At 46.0% G+C, this 27,458-nt stretch overlaps 1 protein-coding gene and 1 long non-coding RNA gene across 2 annotated transcripts in view; one reads left to right on the forward strand and one right to left on the reverse strand.

Annotated features, from left to right (window-relative positions):
* Positions 1-23,213, reverse strand: part of LOC134287026 (DNA repair endonuclease XPF-like) — a 38,080-nt gene extending 14,867 nt beyond the window's left edge. Inside the window, exons 1-3 of the mRNA XM_062848734.1 lie at positions 23,041-23,213; positions 22,211-22,969; positions 21,992-22,146 (exon numbers count right to left, since the gene is read on the reverse strand). Of these exons, the coding sequence (XP_062704718.1) occupies positions 21,992-22,146; positions 22,211-22,969; positions 23,041-23,213 (1,087 nt within the window). The remainder of the gene's footprint in view (positions 1-21,991; positions 22,147-22,210; positions 22,970-23,040) is intronic.
* The window catches only part of LOC134285528 (uncharacterized), a 374,077-nt gene that overhangs the window by 230,066 nt on the left and 116,553 nt on the right, over positions 1-27,458 (forward strand). The window lies entirely within an intron of this gene.

Below are 27,458 nucleotides of genomic sequence, written 5' to 3' on the forward strand. Positions count from 1 at the left end.
TGGTAAAAGAAAAAATCCAAATTTTGGTACCGATCGGATCACCCCTCGGCCCGTGGCAGCACCCCTCGTTTTGGCCGATATGAAAATTATCCTCTCTTTCTTTTATTTTTATCATTGAAACGATTGCACATACACATTTTCGACCTTCGGCTTTTTAAAGGAAATCGTTCAGGGAATCCAGAAAAAATATTATTTTTTTGATACAGTGTTGCCAGATATCATATTTTTCATTTTTAAACCTAAAAATCGATTTTTCTCAAAATACATATTTTGATTTTCAAATTTTTGATTCCATCGTGTTTATCAGACGTTTTTCGATCGAAAAAGCTTAACTCCCCAAGGTAATTTGCGTCGTTCCTGAGATATAGCGTTTTTAAGAAAAAATATTATTTTTTTTTCATATAAATTGAGGGGGTTAGAAGCAAAGGGATGTAAGTGAAAAAAACCGATTTTCGAGTAAATGAGGTTTAAAGTTTTTAACCAATTTTTCATCCCATACAAAATGTATGGAGTTTCAAAATCAACCCTATTTTCTCTGATTTATTGTAATTTTTCCAATCATCGTAGAAACAATCTTAAAAAAGTTCCTGAAAGCTTGAAATCTGAAGAATTTTATGATATGCTCAGTTCAAAATCGACAAAATCGTCACTTACACCCCTTTGCATCTGGGCCCCTCAATTATCATATAAAATCAGGTGCAGTTTATAAATTTCACAAAAAAAACATTGTTTGATGCCATATAAAGACGTTTTGTGTTGAGTTGAACAATATCGAGTATAATAAGGATTAAAAAAATGTTACTGTGTTGCCAGTTTATCAATTATGAGTCTATCGTAATGGACTAGCATAACCTGTTGAACTAAAAAAATGTATCTATTGAGATCATCAATTCTAAACAAATTTCATATATTTTAACATTATCTGAACGGAAATGCTGCCAAATATGTAATATTTGTTGTAGAAATCCTAATTTTACTAGATCTTTAGTATGAAATCTAATAACCAAGCCAAAAGTATTTTTATTTATTTAGGTTTAGTACATTTGGCATCATCGACGTAAAATATATTCAGGAAAACATTTGATGAGTGTATTTATAAGCAAGAGTGCTGAAAATGTCACTTCGATATAACTACATTCGATGACCCACATCTTATTTCAGAAGTCGAACCTGAAAATATAAAATATGATAAATTATGAAGTATGATATCCTTTGGAACTAGATAATATTAGATACTACGCATCGTCGTGGAACTGGTAGCTCAGACTTCAGTATTTTTATTTTATATTCGAAGGTTCAACTCCTTATAAAAATCCCTGTAAAAATATCTTTTGATTGATTTTTACGGCAGTGTTGCCAAGTATGCTAGTATTTCACGGAAACGCAAACAATAGGTGCGGGATGCTTAGTATTGCGTTTACTCTTACTGTGAATGCATCACCCCTGTGAGGGGATCGCAGAATAATAGATCATGTCCTTTATTGTCCCGGGCAGAGAAGTGAAGAACAGTGTTGAGTATTGTGTTGTCTATTGATGTGATTGCATATGGTATGAGTTTTTGTTTGTTCTTCGTGGCGAAGAATGAACTAAAATTTCTGAGTGAAATGGATTAGTTGCGTTTGCTCCCTAGAGGGATGATAACTACTTTTCTTAGACTTTTTTTTTGCATAGAAAAGAGATCGATTGTACGCGAAGGTTAATTCAGATAAATCAGATCGATTGTTCGATCAATTATAGGTGACTCCCAGATCGACAAAGTATAGTATCATATTGAGGATCGGTACATTCGCCTCACTCCATTCATATTCACTCCTTTTTGTGGGAAGCCATGCGCAAGTTGCTTGACATGGATATTCGTTGTCGTTCGTCGCAGTTTTGATCGCAAGCGAATGAATGAGTGGCGAATGGTGAAGAATGCTGGTGAGTGATCGAAGTGGCTGCTGTCGTCGCTGAGAAGCAAACACACAAACTTAAGCGACAATCGTTCGCTGCGATTAACCATGGAGTAGCAATCATGAATTGTGTTGCCATCTATGCTCATATTCATGCAGTGTTGCCAAATGTGCTCGATATGTATAAAAAACAGAAATCATTTTGTTTTATTTTGTGTTATCTATTTACGAAAGCTTTCGTGTAAATTAGATGTTTACAATAAAAATGACATGTGTGGCAACACTTCCATCTACAACATCTTTGAAATGAATAAAATGATAATTGAAATGAATTTCACAATAGATACATTTTATATTTTAACAATTTATCCTTATCTTTTCCGATAAACCAATTTTTTCATTGCTAACTATCAAACTAACAATTACTGCCAATTATCGGGTCATTTTGTCAGATAGGACCACAAACAAGAAAACACAGACAAATAGACGCAAAATTGGAGAAATTTCCATCCACCACGGTTTTAACGATTTTTTTAAACCTTCATAGTTGTAGCTTTCACAACCAGAGGTGCGCGCATCGTTTTTCTAAGCGTTTGGCGTTTCACACTAGTGCCTTCTGTTGACGATATTGCACAACGCAGTGTATCGTGAAACATTTTCACCAGTTGATGGTAGTGTGAACTAGGCGATGGATTATCACGAAAATTATTCTAGGTGTTACGTCTGTTTGTCTGTAAAGAAAAGGTCAACAACAAGGTCGTTAGAGAAGATGTGTATTGTTTTTATCTTGCTCACACATCTTGCCGCACAAATGGTCTGATTTTTTCAGAATAACCTGTACATTGTCAAACACTTGAAGGTTAGGTTTCATGTTATAATAAAAAAGGTAAACTAGCAACACAGTCACAATTTTTTAAATCCTTTTTATACTCGATATTGTTCAAATTAGCACAAAACGTCTTAATATGGCATCGAACAATGTTTTTTTTTACGAAATTTATAAACTGCACCTGATTTTATATGATACTTTATATGAAAAAAATGAATATTTTTTCTTAAAAACTATATCTCAGGAACGACGCAAATTACCTTGGAGAGTTAAGCTTTTTCGATCGAAAAACGTCTGATAAACATGATGGAATCACAATTTTTGAAATCAAAATATACGTATTTTGAGAAAGAACTAAAAATCGATTTTTAGTTTTAGAATTTAAAAATATGATATCTGGCAACACTGTATCAAAAAAATAATATATTTTATGGATTCCCCGAACGATTTCCTTAAAAAAAGCCGAGGGTCGAAAATGTGTATGTGCGATCGTTTCAATGATAAAAATAAAAGAAGGCTAAAATATAAACGACTCATAAGAAAGTGATCATTCTTCATAAATAATTCCAAAAGTCCCAGTGAAGAAACAGGGATGTAAGCAGTAATAAATAACAAAAGTTCCATAAAGAAATGAAAAAATGCATAAATAAATCAAAAGTTTCCATAAATAATTGATTTTTGAGCAATTAAAAAAGTCAAAAATGCAATGAATAAATCAATTGTTGCAATAAAAAAGCCAATTTTCCCACCAAATAACTTCGAATTTTCCATAAATAAATCCGATTTTTCCATAATACATTCGGAAATTCACAATAAAAAAATATCTAAAAAGCAATAAATAATTCATAAAGTGCAATAAACGAAAATCTAAATTATCAATAAATGTCTGTTCTGTTTCACGGAATTATTCAATTATAGATTAGGGACCGATACCTATAACGAGTGGGAAAGCACTCACTCTCTTGCTCTGTTAAGATTAGATCGGGTGGTCAACCCATATCCCGATGACCGATCACTCTTTAGTTATACGCTAGCCACCGGTAAAGGCACACGCACGTCCCTCGCACGTCGATCCCAATAAATTACGTAGTTCGTAGTTGATTGAATAAAAGTGAATTTCATTTTGAACGCGTGTGTAAAATAGTGCTCTGTAGTGATATCACTTTGCCTGCATGATAACCGGTGTGCCGACGGTCAAGATCCACTAGACCGCGCTGATCTGCATGCTCCATACCGCAGAACCGAGGTGAGCCACGACCTGCCCAAACATTTCTGGTGCCGTGACCAGGATCGTGGGCTGCACCAACTTTACCCCGCCAACCAACCGAGTGAGAGTTGCGATCCAGCAGCCATCACACTGTGAAGACCACGCCGTCGCCTACGGATAGCGCCATTGCAGTTGGATACCGTTCTTTGCATGGGCATTGTGCAGATGCCAACCGAATGGTGAATACAGCCATTGTTCCTGATCCACGTTGCTGCAATTAAATTAAATCAAGGCCGATTTCGCTCACCGTAACTGCCCGCTACAAGGTGGCGGCCATTGTGCAATCGACGAATCATCCGTATCCAGCGAAATTTGCATGCCCTAGCTGAGGAAAGTTGCATGCCATCCCAGCTACCCACGAAGAATTTGCATCCCACTTCCATCTTTGAGCCGTGCAAGGTTCGGAGTTTGTTGCTGTGTTTTTGATTTTTGATTATACAAGGCTCGAATAGCCTTGGCAAAGGTTAGTACCTGTCCAAGTAGCTTATTTCTCTCCATCCAGGTCTACCTGGTGTTTCTGTTTGCCAGGCACTCTCCGACTTCCGTTTTGACGCCGTTCACCAGCGTCATCAGCCACCGATCCATTGAGCAAGATGATGGACAACGGTGTCAGCTCAGCAGCAGCCAATCTACGCCAGCGAGATCAGCTAACCACCCGAAGGACGACGTTGTTGGCGCAGCTAGACCGTGCGGAGCGGTTCATCGTCCAATATGAAGCCGGACGGGATGAGCTCGAGGTACCGCTACGGATGGAAAACCTGGACGTACTGTGGGCATCGCTCGAGGAAGTCCAAGCAGCCCTGGAGGACCTAGAAACGACCAGTGAGGGTAAGACCGCCAATCTTGAAACTCGTGCTTTGTTTGAGCCAAAGCTTTTCCGAATTAAAGCCAATCTTAAAGCCAAACTGCCTCCGCCAATTCTTCCACAAGCCAATCGCCCTGATCACCCCTCTCGCGTACCATCCACCTTGTCTAGTTTGAAGTTGCCTACCATTTCGCTCCCGGAATTTGATGGTGATTACCGTCAGTGGTTAACGTTTCACGACACGTTCCAAGCCCTCATTCACGACAACGACGAGTTGCCCGTGATCCAAAAATTCCACTATTTGCGCGCTGTATTGAAAGGTGAAGCCGCTCAACTGATCGAGTCAATTGCGATCAGTGCGGCAAATTATCCTCTGGCATGGGACTCATTGATTAGCCGGTATTCCAACGAATATTTGTTAAAAAAGCGACACTTGCAGGACCTGATGGACGTACCGCGGATGAAGAAGGAGACTGCGGTCGCGCTACATTCCACCTTAGATGAGTTTCAGCGACACGTCAAGATCCTCAAGCAACTGGGCGAGCCAACGGATGCGTGGAGTACACTGTTGGAACATCTCCTGTGTTCAAGACTTCACGATGAAACCATCAAGGCGTGGGAGGACCATGCAGCGACTGTCGACGACCAGAGCTACTCCTGTTTGGTCGAGTTTTTGGAGAAACGAGTTCGTGTGCTGGAATCGATTTCGGCCAACCATCATGGTAATCAACCAGCACCTGCTTCTCAGCCGAGCGGATCCCATTTCCGCAAACCCTTCATCAAGATGTCGTCCCATTCCGTGACCGAAAGTTCGTTTCCTAAATGCCATGCCTGTGACAACCGTCACGCTCTTGTGAGATGTCCTCGCTTCATGGCAATGGCTGTTGCCGAGAAGCTGCGTCTCGTGAATTCCAAGCGTCTTTGTGTGAACTGCTTCCGCCAAGATCACTTCGCCCGTGATTGCTCTTCGAACTACACATGCCGAGTGTGTAGAAAACGCCACCATTCTCTGCTACATTTGGGTTTCGCCAGCGGTTCCAATCATGGGGCAGCAGGGACGGATGTCCTGGGGCCTGACGCACCCCCCCGCTTGCGAGTCAGCCGCGTAGTTGCCGGCTAAGAATAGGACTAACCCCAATTCAAGGTGTCAAGCGACCCGTGCCGAGGAATGAGTGATCGAGGGGGTGAAAAAGATGCTCGATCTTTAACGGAGCCTGTGGGGCACCTGGGCACCCCCCACAGTAAGCTGTCCCTTACCGCGTTAATGCAGAGCTCTGGCGTGGTGGACATTCTTTCTCGTGCGACTCGTGGGAATCAAATATGAGTAAACAAATTTCGAAATCAAGTGCAACAGGTAGTAGTGGTGCGATCAACCCCTTCGCAAGAAGCGGGTTGATGCGGTCTCCAACAAGGAGAAGCGAGGAGTCAGGTGCTGGAAGCTGCTTACGCAGCTCAAGCGTGGGAGCTCCTGTCCACTCCACGGCAAGCCAGCCGGCGGAGGTTATGGACGGAGCATGGTTGCTGAGGGCCATCAGCCAAGTAGCAGGAAAAGGACGGCCCGCATTGGAGGTAGCTGAGCAGCAGCTTGGCAAAATTATTGACTTCGCGACAACTAAGTCGAATATAAGTAAGGACCTGAAAACGGCCTTGCTTCGGCTTAGAGCGTCAGTTGATGAGGCCAAGCAGGAGCACGCGGTCGCGTTGCTGGCTGCGGCAGCGGCGGAACCCGCAAAGGAGAAAGCGTCTAAGCTTACGCAAACGGAGGCCTTCTCCTTCGCGGGTAGTCCGAAGAGTGTGGAAGCGAATGCTCGTGACAAACGTGACAAGCATTCGCAGAAGCGGGCGAGGCAGCCGTCAGGTGAGGAGCTGTCTGGCGGTGCCCGCAAGGCCAGGCGTATAATAACCCCGAAAGCCGGTGGTTATGCCGGAAAGTCGGACCCCAGCCAGGGTTCCCGGAAAGCTGGGAAGGGTGGGCCTGAAAAGGCCGGCCCGTCCCGGAATGATGGGAACAAGGGGTTGCGACCAATGGTGGGCCCTCAGCAGCCACAGAGCAGGGCGATCCAAGGAGAGGACCCTCCTTGGACAAAGGTAGAGCGGAAGAGGAAGAAGAAGGGGAATCCGCAGGCAGAAGTGCAGGTCGCCAAGCCAAGGCGTAGGAAGGCAGGTGCCAGGCGCGAAAAAGGTGACGCTATCGTCATCAAGACCGAACAGTCGAAATACTCGGACGTCTTGAAGGCGATGAGGTGCGACGCCAAGCTTGAGGGTCTTGGAGCCGACGTACGCAGTATCAGACGTACTCGTACGGGCGAAATGATCCTGGAGCTTAAGCGCGAGAAGGATCACAAGGGCGCCGCCTACAAGAGGCTGGCAGAAGAGGTCCTTGGTGATGGAGTGGAGGTGAGGGCTCTTACGCATGAGGCGACTCTGAAGGTCAAAGACCTAGACGAGATCACCGAAGCGGAAGAGCTCGTCACGGCACTGCGGCAACAGTGCGATGTTCAGGTGGCCGCCACAGCCGTCAGGCTGCGGAAGGGGCCAGCAGGGACACAGATAGCTCTGGTTCAGCTACCTGTGGCGGACGTTAAAAAGTCCGTTAAAGTAGGGCGGATAAAGGTGGGCTGGTGTGTATGTCACCTGACATTCCACGAGCCACCAGAGGTTTGCTTCAGGTGTCTGGAACCAGGACACAAGTCGTGGGACTGCAAAGGCCCCGACAGGCGCAAACTGTGTAGGCGATGCGGCGCTGAAGGTCATAAGGCCCAAAGCTGCACGAGTCCGCCCATCTGCATGATCTGTACCGGGAAAACCTCGAAAAACAGACATGCGATGGGTGGTCCAGGGTGCCCGGCCTTTAAGAAAGCCGCAGTGAACAACAAATCACAGTGCAGGTAACGCAGCTGAACCTGAACCACTGTGATGCGGCTCAGCAACTGCTTTGTCAGGCAGTTTCTGAGTGGGAGACGGATATCGCCATCATATCGGACCCATACCGAGTACCCGCCGGCAACGGCAACTGGGTCGCGGATGGGACCAGAAAAATGGCGGCGATATGGACGACGGGTAAATACCCCGTTCAGGAGTTGGTGTCTACTACCTATGAGGGCTTCGTGGTCGCCAAAGTAAACGGGGTCTTCTTCTGTAGCTGTTATGCGCCTCCGCGGTGGCCAATCGAGCAGTTCACGCAAATGCTGGACCGCTTAACGACCGTGCTAACAGGGCGAAGGCCGGTGGTAATAGCGGGCGACTTTAATGCCTGGGCCGTGGAATGGGGAAGCCGTTTCACGAACCAGCGGGGTCAGATCCTGCTAGAAACACTGGCCATCTTAGATGTCGACTTGGCTAATGTCGGTACCAAGAGTACCTTTAGTCGAAACGGAGCGGAGTCAATTATTGACGTGACCTTTTGTAGTCCTGGCCTAACAAGTAGTTCGAACTGGAGAGTAGATGATGGCTACACTCACAGCGACCACCTGGCGGTTCGCTACAGTATCGACTACAATAACAGCAGACAGCGGATAGAAGAAGAGGCGGCTAGGCCAAGGCCAAGCCCTCGCAGGTGGAAGACATCATACTTCGACGAAGGGGTATTTAGGGAGGCGCTCCGCCGTGAGCGAAACTTAATCGGTTTAGACGGCGACGAGCTGGTAGCGGTGCTCTCACGTGCGTGTGATGCGACCATGCCTAGGCGAGTCCACCCTAGAGATGGGAGGCCACCGGCTTACTGGTGGACCGACGCGATTGCGGACCTGCGCCGCGCCTGCCTACGGGCTAGGCGGCGGATGCAGCGAGCACGATCAGAGGAAGAGCGAAACGAACGGCGGGTGGTGTTCGCCGCTGCAAAAGCCGCGCTTAAGACCGAGATAAGAGCAAGCAAAAAGGCCTGCTTTGAGGGTCTCTGTCAAAGTGCCAATACGAACCCGTGGGGTGACGCCTACAGGATCGTTATGGCCAAGACGAGAGGTGTGATGGCTCCTACAGAGCAATCTCCAGAGATGTTGGAGGGGATCATTGGAGGACTTTTTCCGCGTCATGATCCTAGTCCTTGGCCTCCTTTCGTAGGACAGCCGGGGACTGGGGCTGGCGATGAGGAGAGGGTCACCGATGTGGAACTTGCGGGGATAGCTAAGTCCCTTAGCGTAGGTAAGGCCCCAGGTCCGGACGGAGTTCCGAACCTGGCCTTAAAAGTAGCTATTGCAGAGGCTCCCGAGATGTTCAGGTCTGCTATGCAGAAATGCCTGGACGAGGGAGTTTTCCCAGAAGCTTGGAAGAGGCAGAGCCTGGTACTATTGCCAAAGGCGGGGAAACCACCCGGAGACCCGTCGGCATATAGACCAATATGCTTGATTGACACGGCGGGGAAGGTGCTCGAAAAGATCATCCTCAATAGAATGTTGCGGTTCACCGAGGGCGAAAATGGTCTTTCGAGTAACCAGTACGGCTTCCGGAAGGGGAGGTCCACCGTAGACGCTATCTTGTCGGTTACAAAAACCGCCGAGAAAGCACTCGAGCCTAAGAGGAGGGGAATTCGCTTTTGCGCGGTAGTGACTCTGGATGTAAGGAATGCGTTTAATAGCGCTAGCTGGTCTGCTATTGCCGATGCGCTCTTGCGTCTGGGGATACCGGAGTACCTGTACAAGATTCTCGGAAGTTACTTTCAGAATCGTGTACTAGTCTACGACACGGAGGTGGGTCGGAAGTGCTTTCACATAACCTCAGGAGTCCCGCAAGGTTCCATCCTGGGTCCGGTGTTATGGAATGTCATGTACGACGAGGTGTTGAGGTTAGAGTATCCAGTGGGAGTGGTGATTGTCGGATTTGCCGACGACATTACGCTCGAAGTCTACGGTGAAACGATCGAGGAGGTAAAGTTGACTACCAACCACTCGATCAAGGTTGTGGAGGCGTGGATGCGGTCCAGGAAACTGGAGCTGGCTCACCACAAGACAGAGGTGACGGTTGTTAACAACCTGAAGTCGGAGCAGCAGACGGAGATCAGTGTAGGAGACTGTACTATCCTGTCAAAGCGCTCCGTCAAACACTTGGGCGTGATGATCGACGATAAGCTTACCTTCGGTAGCCACGTCGATTATGCCTGTAAAAGAGCCTCCACAGCTATTGCGGCACTGTCCCGGATGATGTCCAATAGCTCTGCGGTGTACGCCAGTAAGCGCAAGCTTCTGGCTAGTGTTGCTACATCCATACTTAGGTATGGCGGCCCGGCGTGGGGCACCGCGCTAAGTACTAAATGCTACCGACGGAAGCTGGAAAGTACTTACAGGCTTATGTGCCTGAGGGTTGCGAGCGCGTACCGTACCGTGTCACACGACGCTCTCTGCGTCATTACTGGTATGGTGCCTATCAGCATTCTTATCAGTGAGGACATGGAGTGCTTCGAAATGCGCGGCACAAGAGGCATACGCAGGACTGTCAGGATGGCCTCTATGGTCAAATGGCAGCGCGCGTGGGACAGTTCCACCAAAGGAAGGTGGACCTATAGGTTGATACCGAGGGTAGATAGTTGGATTAATAGGCGCCATGGGGAAGTCACATTCCACCTGACACAGGTCCTTACAGGTCATGGTTGCTTCCGACAGTATCTACACCGTTTCGGGCATGCGGATTCTCCCGAATGCCCAGTGTGCAATGGTTTAGAGGAAACGGCGGAACACGTTTTGTTCGTGTGCCCGCGTTTTCGCACAATGCGTGACCGCATGCTTGCCACATGCGGGGAGGACACAACTCCGGACAACTTGGTCCAGAGGATGTGTAGGGATGAGTTTGGCTGGAACGCCGTTTCAACGGCTATTACCCACATCGTCTGGGAGCTACAGAGGAGGTGGCGCGTGGACTCGGAGAATGGCTAGTCCAGATGCAGTACAAGAGGTGGTCCAGGGGTTCGGAGTCGGCTTCGTAGGTCATACCGGTGCCCTGCGGTCGAGATCGACCCTTACAACGATTAAGTGGCCGCGGAGAGGAAGTCCCGGTAGCGGTGCTGTCGTGGCGTCGGTCTACTGGGTTGGATCCAAGCCCGCGGTTGGAAAGGGGTCCCCGGCAAGGGTCGGAGCAGGTGGAGACCCTGCCGTCAGCAACCTACGGATGCATCTGATAGGGCCTGAAGGGTAGTGATACCCTTCCTTTGCGGGCAGGTCAGATCGGGTTGCATGTGGGCATCAGTTCTTGATGTCCGCTCAGCAGTAGGGCGCGGGCGGGGTTGACTCTGCCCGCCTTCCGAGGACAAAGGGAGTGGCGAGGACCACTCGGGAAACTGGCTAAGCGCCAGCATGCTACCGTGATGGACTCTCCAAAGCGAGTCATCGATGTTCGTTGCTGCAGGCTACGCAGCTAACCTTGTGGGTGCGATGTGCACTAGCCCCTCTCTGAAGCAATACCTTCTTGGTGGTTCCGGAGAGACGTAGGGTTTGGCGACCATAGGAATGGTTTAGTGGGTACGAGGAGAGAGTAGTCCTGGATTTTACTTTTGTTGTAGAAGACGGCCTGTCAGACCTACACTACCCTAACCTTCTGTTAGGGTGTCTGTTGAGCAGATTATCCCCCTATGGTTTAGAAGGAAAAAAAAAAAAAAAAAAAAAAAAAAAAAAAGCGGTTCCAATCAACCCAATCAAGATTCCCCTTCCAACGTACCCAGCGCTAGCACCAGTTCCACGCTACCTTCCAATAGCTCCCAGAACAACGACCAACGCCGAGTCCAGTCCGCTTCGGCAATCGCTCAACCATCCGATGTTCAGAGTAGTAACGTTGCTCGTGATGCTGTTCCCACCGTGTTTATGCTGACTGTTGTCCTCAAGATCGTAGACACGTATGGAAAGGAGCACTACGCTCACGCTCTGCTCGACAGTGGTTCCCAACCAAATTTGATGACGGATCGAATGGCACAGCTGCTCCGGTTGAAACGGCAGAAGTTCAACGTACAGGTACAAGGAATAGGAGAGAAACCAGAATACGCTAATGAGTCTGTATCCACCGAAATTCGTTCGCGAAAGGGAGAGTTTGCACGGAACGTCACTTTTTTGATCCTACGCAAGCTGACTTCCAGTCTTCCCAGTTGTTCCGTGCCTGTGAACCATTGGAAACTTCCCAAAGACCTCTTCCTGGCCGATCCGGAGTTCAACCGTTCCAGTGATGTGGATTTGATTTTGGGATCGCAGCATTTCTTCGATTGTTTCCCTACTGCGGCAAGAATTCAGTCCAGGAAGGGAACAACGATGTGCTGGCTTATTACCTGCCTCACCATCCTGTTATAAAAGAAGCAAACACAACCACAAAAACACGTGTCGTTTTCGATGGCTCCAGCAAAACTTCCACCGGCCATTCTTTAAACGAAGCACTGTGTGTGGGTCCGGTTGTACAGGACGATCTGCTGACTTTGGTGATCCGCTTCCGAAAATTTCCAGTGGCTGTTGTAGCGGACATCGCCAAAATGTACCGCCAGGTGCTAATCCACCCCGAAGATGCACCACTCCAAAGAATTGTCTGGGGATCCAACCCTTCGCAACCTCCAGCTACTTTTGAGCTGCAGACGGTCACCTATGGCCTCGCTCCGTCATCATACCTGGCCACCCGCACACTGCAGCAGCTTGCAGAAGACGAAGGTCATGCTTATCCTCTCGGCAAGCCGGCCCTCACAAAATCCTTCTATGTCGATGACTTCATAGGAGGAGCCAATTCCATTTCTGAAGCCATCCAATTGCGTGTGGAGCTGACAGATGTTCTTGCGAAAGGTGGATTTCCGATCCGTAAATGGACGTCCAACAAACTAGAGGTACTGCAAGGTCTGGATGCTGACTCCATTGGCACGCAGTCTAGCGTGCGATTCGACCCGGATGAAACCGTGAAGACATTGGGTATTTGCTGGGAACCTGAGCGAGACCAATTCCGGTTCAACTACCACGTGAGCCAAACCATCCTGAGAGCAACGAAGAGATCCATCCTATCCGCCATTTCTCAGCTATTTGACCCGCTAGGGTTGGTTGCGCCGATTGTTGTACGGGGAAAAATGCTGATGCAGGAGTTGTGGCTAATAGCCTGCTCCTGGGACGACGAAGTCCCTGACATCGTGAAGCAGAAATGGGAGACCTTCTACCATCAACTTCCGAAACTGTCAGAATTTCGAATTCAGCGCTACGCATTCCAAGCTAATTCCGTGGTACAACTCCACACGTTCGCGGATGCACCGGAAGCTGCTTACGGAGCTTGTATCTATGCACGCTCTGTAGACCCCGAAGGACGAGTTACAATCCAGCTTTTGGCCGCGAAAACTCGCGTGGCGCCCCTCAAAAGGTTGTCTCTACCCAGGCTCGAACTGTGTGCAGCAGTTGTCGCCGCTCAACTACATGGACGAGTCAACGAAGCGTTGGACATGAATATTGCTAGCTCATTCTTCTGGTCCGATTCCACAGTGACGCTCCAGTGGCTGAAATCCCCTCCAAACACGTGGAAGATCTTCGTAGCAAACAGAGTGTCCGAGATTCAGACAACCACCCACGGTGCTCGATGGAACCATGTGGCAGGATCGCAGAACCCCGCTGATTTGCTGTCTCGTGGAATGAGCGTTGAAGATTTCCTCCAGAGTACGCTTTGGAAAATTGGACCAGATTGGCTGTCCCGTTACGAAGAAGATTGGCCGATTCCTAAGCAGTTCGATTCATCCGAGACCGACAGTGAACGCCGACCAATGATTTCCGCTGTAGCTCGATCCGAACCGAAGTACAACCCGCTGTTCTCCCGGTACTCGCAGTTCTCTCGCTTGACCCGTATAGTAGCCTACTGCATGAGATTTGCTGAGAACGCCCGCTCGCAATCCAGAACACGTCCTGTCGCTTTTGTCGGTCCTCTGCCTAGCCCGTCGCTCACCGTTGATCAACTATCGCAAGCCAGAACCAAGCTGATTCTTCTCGCTCAGGCAGACTGCTTGCAAGATGAGATGAAAGACCTTCAGCAAAACCGCCCACTAAAAAGGCAATCTTCCGTTCGACTTCTGAATCCTTTCCTAGACCAAAAAGGTGTGTTGAGGGTAGGGGGGCGGCTTAGATTGGCAGAACGGTCATATGAATCCAAACAGCCAGCTTTGATTCCCAGTTTCCATCCCCTTGCTAAGCTCATAGCAACTTCCTTCCATACAAAATTAATCCACGGTGGCGGCCGACTCACTTTGGCCGCAACGCGCGAAGAATATTGGCCAGTCCATGGAAGGCGACTGGTACGCAGCGTCATTCGCAACTGTGTTCAGTGTACCCGAGCGAATCCCGTCCCGGTCCGTCAGCAGATTGGCCAACTTCCGGCTGCCCGAGTCACCCCGAGCAGACCCTTCGCCGTGACAGGGGTGGACTACGCTGGACCCGTCTATTTGAAAGCCATCCATAAACGAGCGTCACCCACGAAGGCATATATCTGTGTCTTCATCTGCTTCACCACGAAGGCAGTTCTTTTAGAGCTGGTGAGTGATCTGTCGACACCCGCCTTCCTCACCGCTCTTCGCCGTTTTGTTGCACGCCGAGGCCGTCCAGCCCACATACACTCGGATAACGGCAAAAACTTTATCGGAGCGAAGAATGAACTGCACCTGCTGTATCGCATGCTGGCTGACGAAAAGGAAGTCGAGAAGATACAGAGATTCTGCGCCGAAGACCAAATCACCTGGCATCTGAACCCGCCCAAAGCACCACACTTCGGCGGGCTCTGGGAGGCTGCAGTGAAGGTAGCCAAGTCGCAACTGCATCGGCAACTGAGGAACTCGCACCTCTCATTTGAAGATATGTCGACGATTCTGGCGGAAATAGAGGCGGCCATGAACTCCCGCCCGCTCGTGCCGATGACGGAGGACCCAGAGGATAGTACTGCCATCACTCCGGCGCATTTCCTTATCGGAACGAGTATGCATGCTGTACCCGATCCGGACGTTAGCGGAACCAACATAACACGTCTGGCCCACCATCAACGATTGCAGCACTTGTTCCAGCAGTTTTGGCACCATTGGAGAACGGAGTACCTCCAAGAACTCCAACGCGACACCACCAGATGCGACCCCACCAATGAAGTAAAACCTGGTAGACTAGTTGTGGTCGTAGACGAATTCCAGCATCCAACTCGTTGGCCCCTTGCCCGTATCGAAGCTGTTTTCCCAGGGGCTGATGGATTGGTACGAGTAGTGAAGCTACGGACGTCGAAGGGCATCTTTACACGTCCAACAACGAAAATTTGTCTGCTGCCTATTGAACCAGCGAGCTCAGAAGGAGCTCAACGTAACAGCGAGCGAGATGAGGGTCAACCGACCGACAGCAACCAAGATTTGTGAAATATTTAGTATACAAGTAGCATTGAAACATGAATTCGGATGTAGTATTTGTAACCATTGTAATAGTTGAGTTAAGTTTGTAATTCTATTTCAATTTGAAATTTGTTAATTTCAAAGGTGGCGGCGATGTTCTGTTTCACGGAATTATTCAATTATAGATTAGGGACCGATACCTATAACGAGTGGGAAAGCACTCACTCTCTTGCTCTGTTAAGATTAGATCGGGTGGTCAACCCATATCCCGATGACCGATCACTCTTTAGTTATACGCTAGCCACCGGTAAAGGCACACGCACGTCCCTCGCACGTCGATCCCAATAAATTACGTAGTTCGTAGTTGATTGAATAAAAGTGAATTTCATTTTAAACGCGTGTGTAAAATAGTGCTCTGTAGTGATATCACTTTGCCTGCATGATAACCGGTGTGCCGACGGTCAAGATCCACTAGACCGCGCTGATCTGCATGCTCCATACCGCAGAACCGAGGTGAGCCACGACCTGCCCAAACAATGTCAAAAAACGAGCAATAAACGTAAATGCATTTTGAGCCAAAAAATTGCACAGACCATGCGGCGAAGCCGCATAGAGGATTGAGCAACTGAGGCGGCAGAAGGCCGCCGAAGTTTTTGATGTCCGATGCACCGCAACTGCATCGTTTCGGTTCTAGACAAACCACAGATCCAAGAATTTGCCCGGTATAATGCAAACATAGATGTTATCCCTTTTTTAGGTCCGACGAGCGATAGCGAGTTCGGACAGCAAGCGATTGCTCGGTTAATTGCAATCATAGTTAGGCAGGCTTTTCAGTCGTTACAGTCATATAAGTGTGATTCAGCATTTCACTGCCTCATACTTTCCTGCATTTGTTTTTCATGGGTAATTTAGTCATTTTTTATGGCACTTTTTGAATTTTTTATTGCTTTTTAGATATTTTTTTATTGTGAATTTTCTAATTTATTATGGAAAATTCGGATTTATTTATGGAAAATTCGAAGTTATTTGTTGGGAAAAATGGCTTTTTTTATTGCAACAATTGATTTATTCATTGCATTTTTGACTTTTTTAATTGTTCAAAAATCAATTATTTATGGAAACTTTTGATTTATTTATGCATTTTTTTATTTGTTTATGGAACTTTTGTAATTTATTACTGCTTACTCCCCTGTTTCTTCACTGGGACTTTTCGAATTATTTATGGGAAATTTTGTATTTATTATGGAACGTTTAATTGTCTGCCATAAAAGAAAGAGAGGATAATTTTCATATCGGCCAAAACGAGGGGTGTTGCCACGGGCCGAGGGGTGATCCGATCCAAAATTTGGATTTTTTCTTTTACAATCTAAACAAATGTTTCAGCCAAATTCGGTTCAAATCCGTGATGGTCGATTGCAAGCGGTCGGTCACTTGGCGCGGAATGACCCATATTTATTTTCACACAAAATAAACAAGTTTGATATGGTGCTTGATTTTCAGTGAACCGTTTATGCTAGTTATTGTTGTGACTCTTGTTCTTGTGTCTTCAGTATTGGAAGCTTGATTTGAAGCTTGGTTTATAATACATAATTTCATAAAATCGAAGGACAAATTGTGCATCAACTTCCTTCCTGCAAATAGAAATCAAATATATCAAAACCAACAACAAAAAAGGACCGTGACGCTTCTTCGTTTGATCACGAAAAGTATTGGTTCTTGTTGGCACCACGAGTGTGCATCTTTCTCTGTAGAATAAAGATACATTTAAGCCCCGAGACCTGACATCAAGCAAGCTGATCACAAGGTTGTGCCTTTGACCAGGGCTATCCTACTGCTTCTGTAAATATGTTATCATTATTATCATTATTATTGCGTTCATATTCAAAAGAGTTGACCAGATATTGCCCCTCGGTTCCATTTCAATACCACAGGATGTTCTCTCACGCGAATGTTTCCGTTAATACAAACACGATCGGTTTCGATACTTTTGAGCTTATGAATTTCCTTCATTTACTTAATAGGGCAGCATCCATTTATTACGTAACGCTAAAATCCAGATTTCTTAACCCCCCTCCTCCCTTCGTAACGTTTTTTTGTATTAAAGTCCTGAATTTTTTGTATGGACCGTAAAGCTCGACCGCACTCCCCCCTCTCCCTAGAGCGTTACGTAATTTGTGGACGGCGCCTAGGAAGCTTTTTCGTCAAATCAGGAAAATTTTCAGACAACTATTTTGGAATTTGTTCCAAATTTCTACGACATATTGTTAAGAAATTCTTTCGGCAATTTCTTTGAGAATTTCTTTAGTCATATCATTGGAAATTTACAAAGGATACCTTGAAGAAACCCCCGAAAATATACTCGAAAAACTTCCTGAGGAATTAAAAAAAAAATACGGTCAAATTTCCATAGAAATTTTCTAAGAAGTTTCCAAATAAACTGCAAAAGGAAGACTTACCAAAAGCCATTACTGAAGAAATTATGGAAAATTCTTAATCAATTTGAAGAAGTTTTCAAAGTAAAAACCAAAGAAGTTTCCAAAAGAATTGCTTGAGAAATTTTCAAAGAAATTGCTGATGAATTTCCAAAAGAAAAACTGTCGTAGCTAGTTGCTTAGGCATTGTCGTAGGTATTTCAAAAGAAAATGCTGTAGGAATTCTTTAAATCATTACCCAAAGAAATCGTCCAAGAATTCTCGTACGAACTATAGAAGGCGTTCATAAAAAACCAAAAGAGTATTCAAAGCAATTGCCGAAAGATTCCTCAAAAAAAAATTGTTGAAGGAATTCCGAACAGCATAGATAGTTCAGCAAAGTATCTGCATTATTGTAAGTCCAGTTGCTAGAGCAACTGTACTCAGTAAAAAGAAATATAGTTTACTAGTTGTGGGCATCTATTTTCAACAAATTACTGATTTGTCGCTTATTGTGTGTTTTACATTTCAAGCCCAGTAAGATAAGTTACCGAACTTCTAATTTTTAAATAAGTGCGTCATTTTTTGTGAACCATGGAGTCGTCCACACAAAATGACACGGGTTTTTCGTTATAACTTTTGCAAGGAATCTTTGTGAATTTTTGTGTGTTTCACAAAGTAGTTCTTTGTGATGAAATACACCTCATCCTGATCTAAGATCCTTAGAGAAATTATTGCTGAACTTACCTCACATAATTTCAGCCACTTGCTAAGACTGTTTTTTCTTTTTTTTCACTCATTCTTTTTTATAAACATGAGAGCAAGAAGGATGAAAGAGAGAGCCAGTGTACCCCCTTCCATCCTTCTCTTTCCTGTGTTTGTTAAGAGGGGTGAGTGAGAAAAAAAATATGAATCTGCTTCGAGATTTTCTATGAGGTTTATTTCAGGAATTTTCTAATAAATTTTCCAGCTGGGAATCAATTTGAGATTCCTTTAGAAATTCTTGCTGGGATTGCTTCAGTTATGATGCTGGGATTCATTCAGAAATGTCTGGTAGAATCCATCAGGAAAATTAGCATGAAATGTTTGGGAAATCCTAGCTAGAATGCACGAAGAAATTTATTTAGGAATATCCAATGATACTGTATGTAGTTGAAATTCATAAAAGAATTCTCGATAAAATCTCTAAAGTAAACGCAAGAAGAATTTCTATAGATTGCCTAGAAGAAATCTCTGGAGAAATTCTTGAAGGCATCACAACAGGAATATGTATATGAATACGTATAGGATTCATTGGAGAAACCTGTTAATCAATTCAACAAGAATGTTTAGAGAAATCTTATCACACATTTGTGGAGGAATTCCAAGATTTATCTAGGAATGCCTCCAGGAATGTCTTGTGGGCTTGTCTAGAAGATATCTGCTGGGATTGCAGAAGAAATACCTTCATGGGTTCCTTCAGGAACTTTCCCAAAAATTCCTCCAGGGAATTCACTTGAAGTTCCACCAGCAAATGCTACTGTGATTCGCCTAGGTATTCCTGCAAGATTTTTTTCATGACTCCTCTTGGGACATTTTCCAAACATTTCCGCAATAACTCCTCCAGTGATTCCTTCAAGGATATCCATGATTTCCTCTTCTGTTTCCTCCAGAGAATTTTAATAAGGATTCCTCCAGGAATTCCACTCGGGGTTCCTCCATAAACTTCTGCGAGGATTCATCCAATAATGCTTCTGGCATAACCATTAGGAATTCATCCAGTAATTCCTGCTGTCATTTATTAATGGATTTCTCCAGTTATTTAGTGCTCCTAATGGGAATCCTCTTGAGAAAATTTCAGAAACCAATGCTGGGATTGCTCCATGCAATACTTGCAGAGAATCCTCCAGGAACTCCTGGTGGACTTCCAAAGGCAATAATTGGATATACCTATTCCTGCTGAAAATGCTGGAGTATACTCATCATCAATTTTCGAAGAAATTCTGGTAGCAAGTTCTGAAGGAATCCTTGCAGTAATTACTGAAGTATAGCAGTTCGTGGAGCGGACCTGGTGTGATGGTTAGAACACTTGACTATCACTCCGAGGACCTAGGATCGAATCCCACTCCCGATAAACTTGCAAAATGTGAGTTCTTCCTTCGGAAGGGAAGTAAAGCGTAGGTCCCGAGATGAGTTTGCTTTCTTAATCCGGTAGCGCATCACCGCTGCTAATGCCGTATGCCCTGTTGATCCTTTTCTCGGCATCCCTCTCAATTCCCACAAAATTCATGAAGAATCCCAGCAGAAATTTCTAGCGGAATTACAGGTGGCATTCCTGGCGGAATCCCATCGAATTTCGCTAACCATTTCTTCAGCAATTCCTCTAGGGATTGAAGAGTTTTCTTCAATGACTCTCTAGGAAACCCTGTCGAAATACCTGCAGAAATTCTTGCTGGTATTCAGGAACTGCTACTAGGCTTTCTCCACGCATTCTTGTGGTGGTTTTGAAAGCATTTCCAGATGATATTTCTGCCGTTTTTTGGTCTGAGGAATCTTCCAGGAATTGCTGGAGGATTTAAGGCAGGAATTGCTCGAGTAATCACAGCAAGACTTCTTAGAGGATTCGCACCACGAATTCTATAAGAAATCCCAGAAGCGTTCCCAACATGAAGCAATTTCAACAAGTTTATCAAAGAAATCTGAAGAGGATTTCTAGTAAAAGAAGAAAAGGAATTTCTGTTAGAATCCCTAGAAGGCATTATTGGAAAAACCCCTACATGCAGAAAAAAAGTATGGTAAAATCAAAAATATTTCAGGTAAACTCAAATAAATTGTCAATTTGTTCTGGCAACAAAAATAAAACTGTTTGGAGCAAATCGAGCGTCACTTTTGAAGCAAATTCAATCCACTTTTGAAACAAACATGCATCTTCTGACAGGTTATGTTAGAAACAAATGTAAATTTTTTTGTTTGTTTTTTTTGTTTTCCAATAAAAATCACAAAGTCATTTCCTTCTCTATGAAAACCCACTTCCCGCATGGCACTAACAATGCCAACATCAAGTAGATAACATAAGCTCCCGAAATCAATGGGATTTCGTGGAAACTTTTGGTGAAGATTGACTTTTTTGCAAGAGGAAATCTTGTTTGGTGCTGCAGCTGGAACTTGAGAGTTTTGTTTATGTTCTCGACGGCGAAACGGGGGGCTCTTCAATGGGTATTGTAGAAATCAATGTAATGGAGTTAATTTTAAAAATTAATATTTTGGTTTTAAATATTTTATCAGTTTATCGAATAAACATGAATATTTTTGTTTCAAATGAACGAAATTTGTCTCCGTGTACAGTAATTCTGAAGGAATTTCTGGTAAAAAATCTCTGAGTGGATTTTTGGAGAATATAGACAAGTTACAGCAGTGATTGCTGGGTGAATCCCATCTAGAATAATAACAGGACTCCCAGCAAGAATTCTTGGATAAATTTCAAGAGGGATTTTCTGGATGAATCATTGGGAAAATTCCTGCACAGATAAAAATAATGAGATTTACACGTCATGTAAACTTAATTTTAGTAATGTAAACTTGGTGTTATGATGGTTTACATTATATACCATGTAAATTTACGTTATATGTCATGTAAACACACAGAGTCATGCTGAATTACATGACATATAATGGAAGTTTACATGATATTTTAAGAATTTTACATGATATGTCATGTAAACTTCTGTGATATCCCACGCTCCAATTATGTGCATCATGTGTCACAGAATTTTACACTCTTTTTTCGATCTGTGTGGAAGAATGACATGAAGAATTCTTAGAGAAAAACCAGTAGGCATTTTTGGGAAAATTCAAGAATTTTTAGAGGAAAGTTTTGAAAATTCTCTGTAGAAATCATAGAAGGAACTTCTGCAGAAATCCCAGTGGCCTGGAGAAATCCGCAGAGATATGCCAAATGGAACTCTTGGAGGGATCCTTCGGAGGAAAATCTTTGAAGAAATTCTCTTGAAATTCCTCCACAAATTCCAGATGGGATTTCCCTAGAAATTCTTGCTAATATTGCCCAGAGATTTCTTCTAGGTTTCCTATACAAATGTTGTCTGAAATTCCTCCAAGGATTTTTATAGAACTTGCTGGGAATCCCAGAAATATCTCCTGAAGGTATCTGAAGTGGATTTCCTGCAGGAATTACTGGATAAATACTAAGAAAAATACGAGGAATCTTCGTAAGAACGCATGAAGAAATCACAGATGTTTTTAAGTAGAAAATACTGTGCTATCTCTTAGCACAACCGAACTAATTGGCCATATCTACAAATAGCCGAAATCTCATAAGCTTTTAGTCTTCTATTATGTGGATTCCTATTGCGCCCCCGGTTAATGATCCTACAAGAGTCTCGACTATTTTTTGTGAGAGTGAAGCTAATCTAGCGAGACTTGAGTAGTATTTACGGGCGGAAACGCTGCCAATTTTTTGCTTATTATTTCCAAACACAATTTGCGTTATGAATGTGTTTACTCACCATCGTCCTTATTATACACCCGGTCCTTAGCAGTTTTGAACACTTTGTCTGCCGAATCCAAAAGGGTCCACCCGGAGTTCTTGAAGACATACTCAGTCGAGCGAAACCTCCTCGTTGCCGTGTAACAAGCTACAGCGTCATGGTGGAGAGTTGATCTGAAAATTATCATCGAAATTAAAATTTGACTGAATGATAACATTTACTGCTTGATTTACTGACACCATCAAAGTTCGGAGCACTCTCAAATCCACGACAATGCGCTTCGTTTGCTCGCATAACTGATACCAAATCGCATCCAATTCTGCCTGCAGCGTTTTGGGAAACTTTTTTGAGATGCAATTCTCCACCGTCACCTCTCGCAGCTCACCATTCGGGTTTAGGCTTTGGATGTTCCGGACCAGATCTTTCATCAAGTCTAGAATGTACGTTTGCAACAGAATCATGTTCTGACTCATGGGGATCTGCATCTCCACGACTATGGGCTGCCAGGACGTTAGCTCCTCTTTAACGGTGGCATGGGACCGTGGCCAAAGAAAAAGTTCTGTCAAGAACGAATTCCGCATGACATCCTCCACGTGACCGTGTCCGTACGTAAAACCTTCGGCATTCTTGGAAAACGCCTTAATGAAGCCGACCTTGTTCTTCTGGCGGTACAACCGGAGGGCGAACGCAACCGAGCAAGCGTGTTTGATCTTGTTGGCTCTGACAACAATAACTCCGGTTATTAGCTCAACCGGTACACGATTTAAAAGAAGATCCGTTACAAGAACGCTCGCGTCTATAAATTGAACGCCACCCCGTCCATACGCGTGCGCACGCTCGGCAGGAGTTATGGACGATACCTGGATGTTCCGGATGCCAAGTCGTGATATGTACGACTTCTTCTCCGGCTCCGTGCAATTGACCACCAGTACCATGGTGGTGGCATCGCGGAACATCGCTAGGAGCGTCAGCAGGACCTTTTCATAACCGACCCCTCTGAAATGTTTCCAAACAATAATCGTTATGAGTACAAACCTCCCAAAACCTTCGACCACACAAGAACTCACTTTCCGCATACCAGCAAGCCCTCGGAATGGAGCAGCTCGGAAAGCATGTGCTGCTCGTAGCACAGCAACGACGGCGACATGTCTTCCTCGCCAATACATCCGGCCTCTTCCAGCTGCTCCGCCGTGCAGGTGAACGCCGATTTGACGTCCGTACCGGTCTCGTAAAGGCTCATTTTACTCTGGAACATAAGATATGCGTGGTTACACCAGTTCATTTCATCATTGTATAATATATGATCATAAAATGTACACAGCAAAAAGTAGTCATCGAAAATGTTTTAATGCGGTCTTTTCAGTGTGCACATGATAAAGACATTGTTTGGCCACAGTCGGTTTTATTCTGAAAAATGGCATCAAATCTAAAATGTACACGCTAAGAGAACCGTTCGGATTTTTGGGAACAAATAATCATGAAAACCGGAAAAGTCGGCAAGCTGGATTTTGTGACATTGTTCTCATTTTTGTGATTTGTTGCACCGCATTTTCGTGATTTTTTATCTTGATTCAAAGAACAAAGTTCATGTCTGTTTCATTCCGCCATAAAATTCTTTACGAACTAGAATGTGGGAACAGTGTTCTAGATTCTGTGACTTTGAAATCCAATACACGTGATTTTGTTCCCGATACCGTAAACTATCACTTTCTGTAACGCATGAACGAAGAAAAAAAATCGCATCGCACGTCAACAGACTGGACTGGTAAGTAAATTTTTCTCAATTTTTCGATTTCATTACAAATTTTATTGGCACGGTAAAGGCTGGGTATGCTGCGCAATTCAGATCCCATTGTGATCCACTAGCCTCTGCCCAGCAACTCCTATCCCTACCTCCACGCGGTACCGGCCGGAAACTATGAGCAACCTTAGGGAAGATCGGGTAACCAACCCCGGTGGGACCTTTGGTCGTAGGCTGACAGGGAAGGGGGGGTTTGCTTCGGCAAACCTGAGCGTCTGTTCTCCAGGAGGAGCGGCTCACAACAGCGTCTGATCCCCATGTTAGGGGCGGCTGATCTACGTCCGAGTGCCAGGGAAGGACTCTAAGCTCAACTGTGCACTATGGTCCTCCGGAAAGTAGGGGGTTGGTGTCAGGCCCTACGAGCCAGCCGTAAAAAACCATTGTAACGGAAAATCAGCAACAGAATAATACGAACCGAGACCAACGGCAACGACCCCAGCGAACAAAAAGGACTTGCAATTGGAAACTCGGTACGTGGAACTGCCGATCTCTCAACTTCATTGGGAGCACCCGCATACTCGCCGATCTACTGAAGGACCGCGGGTTCGGCATCGTAGCGCTGCAGGAGGTGTGTTGGACAGGATCCATGATGCGAACGTTTAGAGGTAATCATACCATCTACCAGAGCTGCGGCAACACACGCGAGCTGGGAACAGCTTTCATCGTGATGGGTGATATGCAGAGGCGCGTGATCGGTTGGTGGCCGATCGACGAAAGAATGTGCAGGTTGAGGATCAAGGGCCGATTCTTCAACTTCAGCATAATAAACGTGCACAGCCCACACTCCGGAAGTACTGATGATGACAAGGACGCATTTTACGCGCAGCTCGAACGCGAGTACGATCGCTGCCCAAGCCACGACGTCAAGATCATCATAGGTGATTTGAACGCTCAGGTAGGCCAGGAGGAGGAATTAAGACCGACGATTGGTAAGTTTAGCGCCCACCAGCAAACGAACGAAAACGGCCTACGACTCATTGATTTCGCCGCCTCCAAAAATATGGCCATACGTAGCACCTTTTTTCAACACAGCCTCCCTTATCGTTACACCTGGAGATCACCACAGCAGACGGAATCTCAAATCGACCACGTTCTGATTGACGGACGGCACTTCTCCGACATTATCGACGTCAGGACCTATCGTGGCGCCAACATCGACTCCGACCACTATCTGGTGATGGTCAAACTGCGCCCAAAACTCTCCGTCATCAACAATGTACGGTACCGGCGACCGCCACGGTACAACCTAGAGCGACTGAAGCAACCGGATGTCGCCTCAGCATACGCGCAGAATCTGGAGGCCGCGTTGCCAGACGAGGGCGAGCTCGATGAGGCCCCTCTAGAGGACTGCTGGAGTATAGTTAAAGCAGCCATCAACAACGCAGCCGAGAGCACCATCGGGTACGTGGAACGGAATCGACGAAACGAATGGTTCGACGAAGAGTGCAGAACGGTTTTGGAGGAGAAGAACGCAGCGAGGGCGGTAATGCTGCAGCAAGGGACTCGACAGAACGTGGAACGTTACAAACAGAAGCGGAAACAGCAGACCCGCCTCTTTCGGGAGAAAAAGCGCCGCCTGGAAGAAGCGGAGTGTGAAGAAATGGAACTGCTGTGCCGTTCCCAAGAAACACGGAAGTTCTATCAGAAACTCAACGCATCCCGCAACGGCTTCGTGCCGCGAGCCGAAATATGCAGGCATAAAGACGGAGGCCTCTTGACGGACGGACGTGAGGTGATCGAAAGGTGGAAGCAGCACTTCGATCAGCACCTGAACGGCGTGGAGAGCGTAGGCACGGGAGACCACGGCAACGGAGGAAATGACGACGCCAATGCAGCGGAGGACGGAAATGAACCAACTCCCACGCTGAGGGAAGTTAAGGATGCCATTCACCAGCTCAAAACCAACAAAGCAGCTGGTAAGGATGGTATCGCAGCTGAACTCATCAAGATGGGCCCAGAAAAGTTGGCCACCTGTCTGCATCGGCTGATAGTCAGGATCTGGGAAACAGAACAGCTACCGGAGGAGTGGAAGGAAGGGGTAATCTGCCCCATTCACAAGAAAGGCGACCATTTGGAATGTAAGAACTTCAGGGCAATCACTATTTTGAATGCTGCCTACAAAGTGCTATCCCAGATCATCTTCCGTCGTCTGTCACCTAAAACAAATGAGTTCGTGGGAAGTTATCAAGCCGGCTTCATCGACGGCCGGTCGACAACGGACCAGATCTTTACCGTACGGCAAATCCTCCAGAAATGCCGTGAATACCAGGTCCCAACGCACCACCTGTTCATCGACTTCAAAGCGGCATACGATAGTATCGACCGCGCAGAGCTATGGAGAATCATGGACGAAAACGGCTTTCCTAGGAAGCTGACTAGACTGATTAAAGCAACGATAGACGGTGTGCAAAACTGCGTAAGGGTTTCGGGTGAACTATATCCAGTTCATTCGTATCTCGCCGGGGACTGCGACAAGGTGACGGACTCTCATGTCTACTTTTCAACATCGCGCTGGAAGGTGTGATGCGACGAGCCGGGCTCAACAGCCGGGGAACGATTTTCACAAAATCCGGTCAATTTGTGTGCTTTGCGGACGACATGGACATTATCGCTAGAACATTTGGAACGGTGGCAGAACTGTACACCCGCCTGAAACGCGAAGCAGCAAAGGTCGGACTGGTGGTGAATGCCTCAAAAACAAAGTACATGCTGGTAGGCGGAACCGAAAACGACCGGATCCGTCTGGGTAGTAATGTTACGATAGACGGGGATACTTTCGAGGTGGTGGAGGAATTCGTCTACCTCGGATCCTTACTGACGGCTGACAACAACGTGAGCCGAGAAATTCGGAGGCGCATCATCAGCGGAAGTCGGGCCTACTACGGGCTCCAGAAGAAACTGCGGTCGAAAAAGATTCACCCACGCACCAAATGCACCATGTACAAAACGTTAATAAGACCGGTAATCCTCTACGGGCACGAGACATGGACCATGCTCGAGGAGGACCTACAAGCACTCGGAGTTTTTGAGCGACGCGTGCTAAGAACGATCTTCGGCGGTGTGCAGGAGAACGGTGTGTGGCGGAGAAGGATGAACCACGAGCTCGCTGCACTTTACGGCGAACCCAGCATCCAGAAGGTGGCCAAAGCCGGAAGGATACGGTGGGCAGGGCATGTTGCAAGAATGCCGGACAACAACCCTGCAAAGCTGGTGTTTGCAACGGATCCGGTTGGCACAAGAAGGCGTGGAGCGCAGAGAGCACGATGGGCGGACCAGGTGGAGCGTGACTTGGCGAGCATCGGGCGTGACCGAGGATGGAGAGCGGCAGCCACAAACCGAGTATTGTGGCGTACTATTGTTGATTATGTCTTGTCTTAATGATGTGGAACAAATAAATGTATGTATGTATGTATGTATGATACATTTTGCATCATTCAATCATAAAAATGTTTATTTACAGATTTAAAGATGTTTACGAAGCAACAAATCATTGCTGCTTTGCTGGAGATGCAACCTGGGGAGATGCCGGCCGCCGTCGATCCAATTGCATCGTCAGAGGAAATTGTTCACTCCATCTCCGGAGCAGCAGCAGGTTGCCAGGCCACACATATTTTCTCTTCTCCGGTCATCATCCAACAAGCCCCTAAACTTGCGAATAAAATCATTGAAGAGAAGAGCGGATTG

The sequence above is a fragment of the Aedes albopictus genome, chromosome 1 (genome assembly GCF_035046485.1).
Source record: "Aedes albopictus strain Foshan chromosome 1, AalbF5, whole genome shotgun sequence".
Taxonomy (NCBI): Eukaryota; Metazoa; Arthropoda; class Insecta; order Diptera; family Culicidae; genus Aedes; species Aedes albopictus.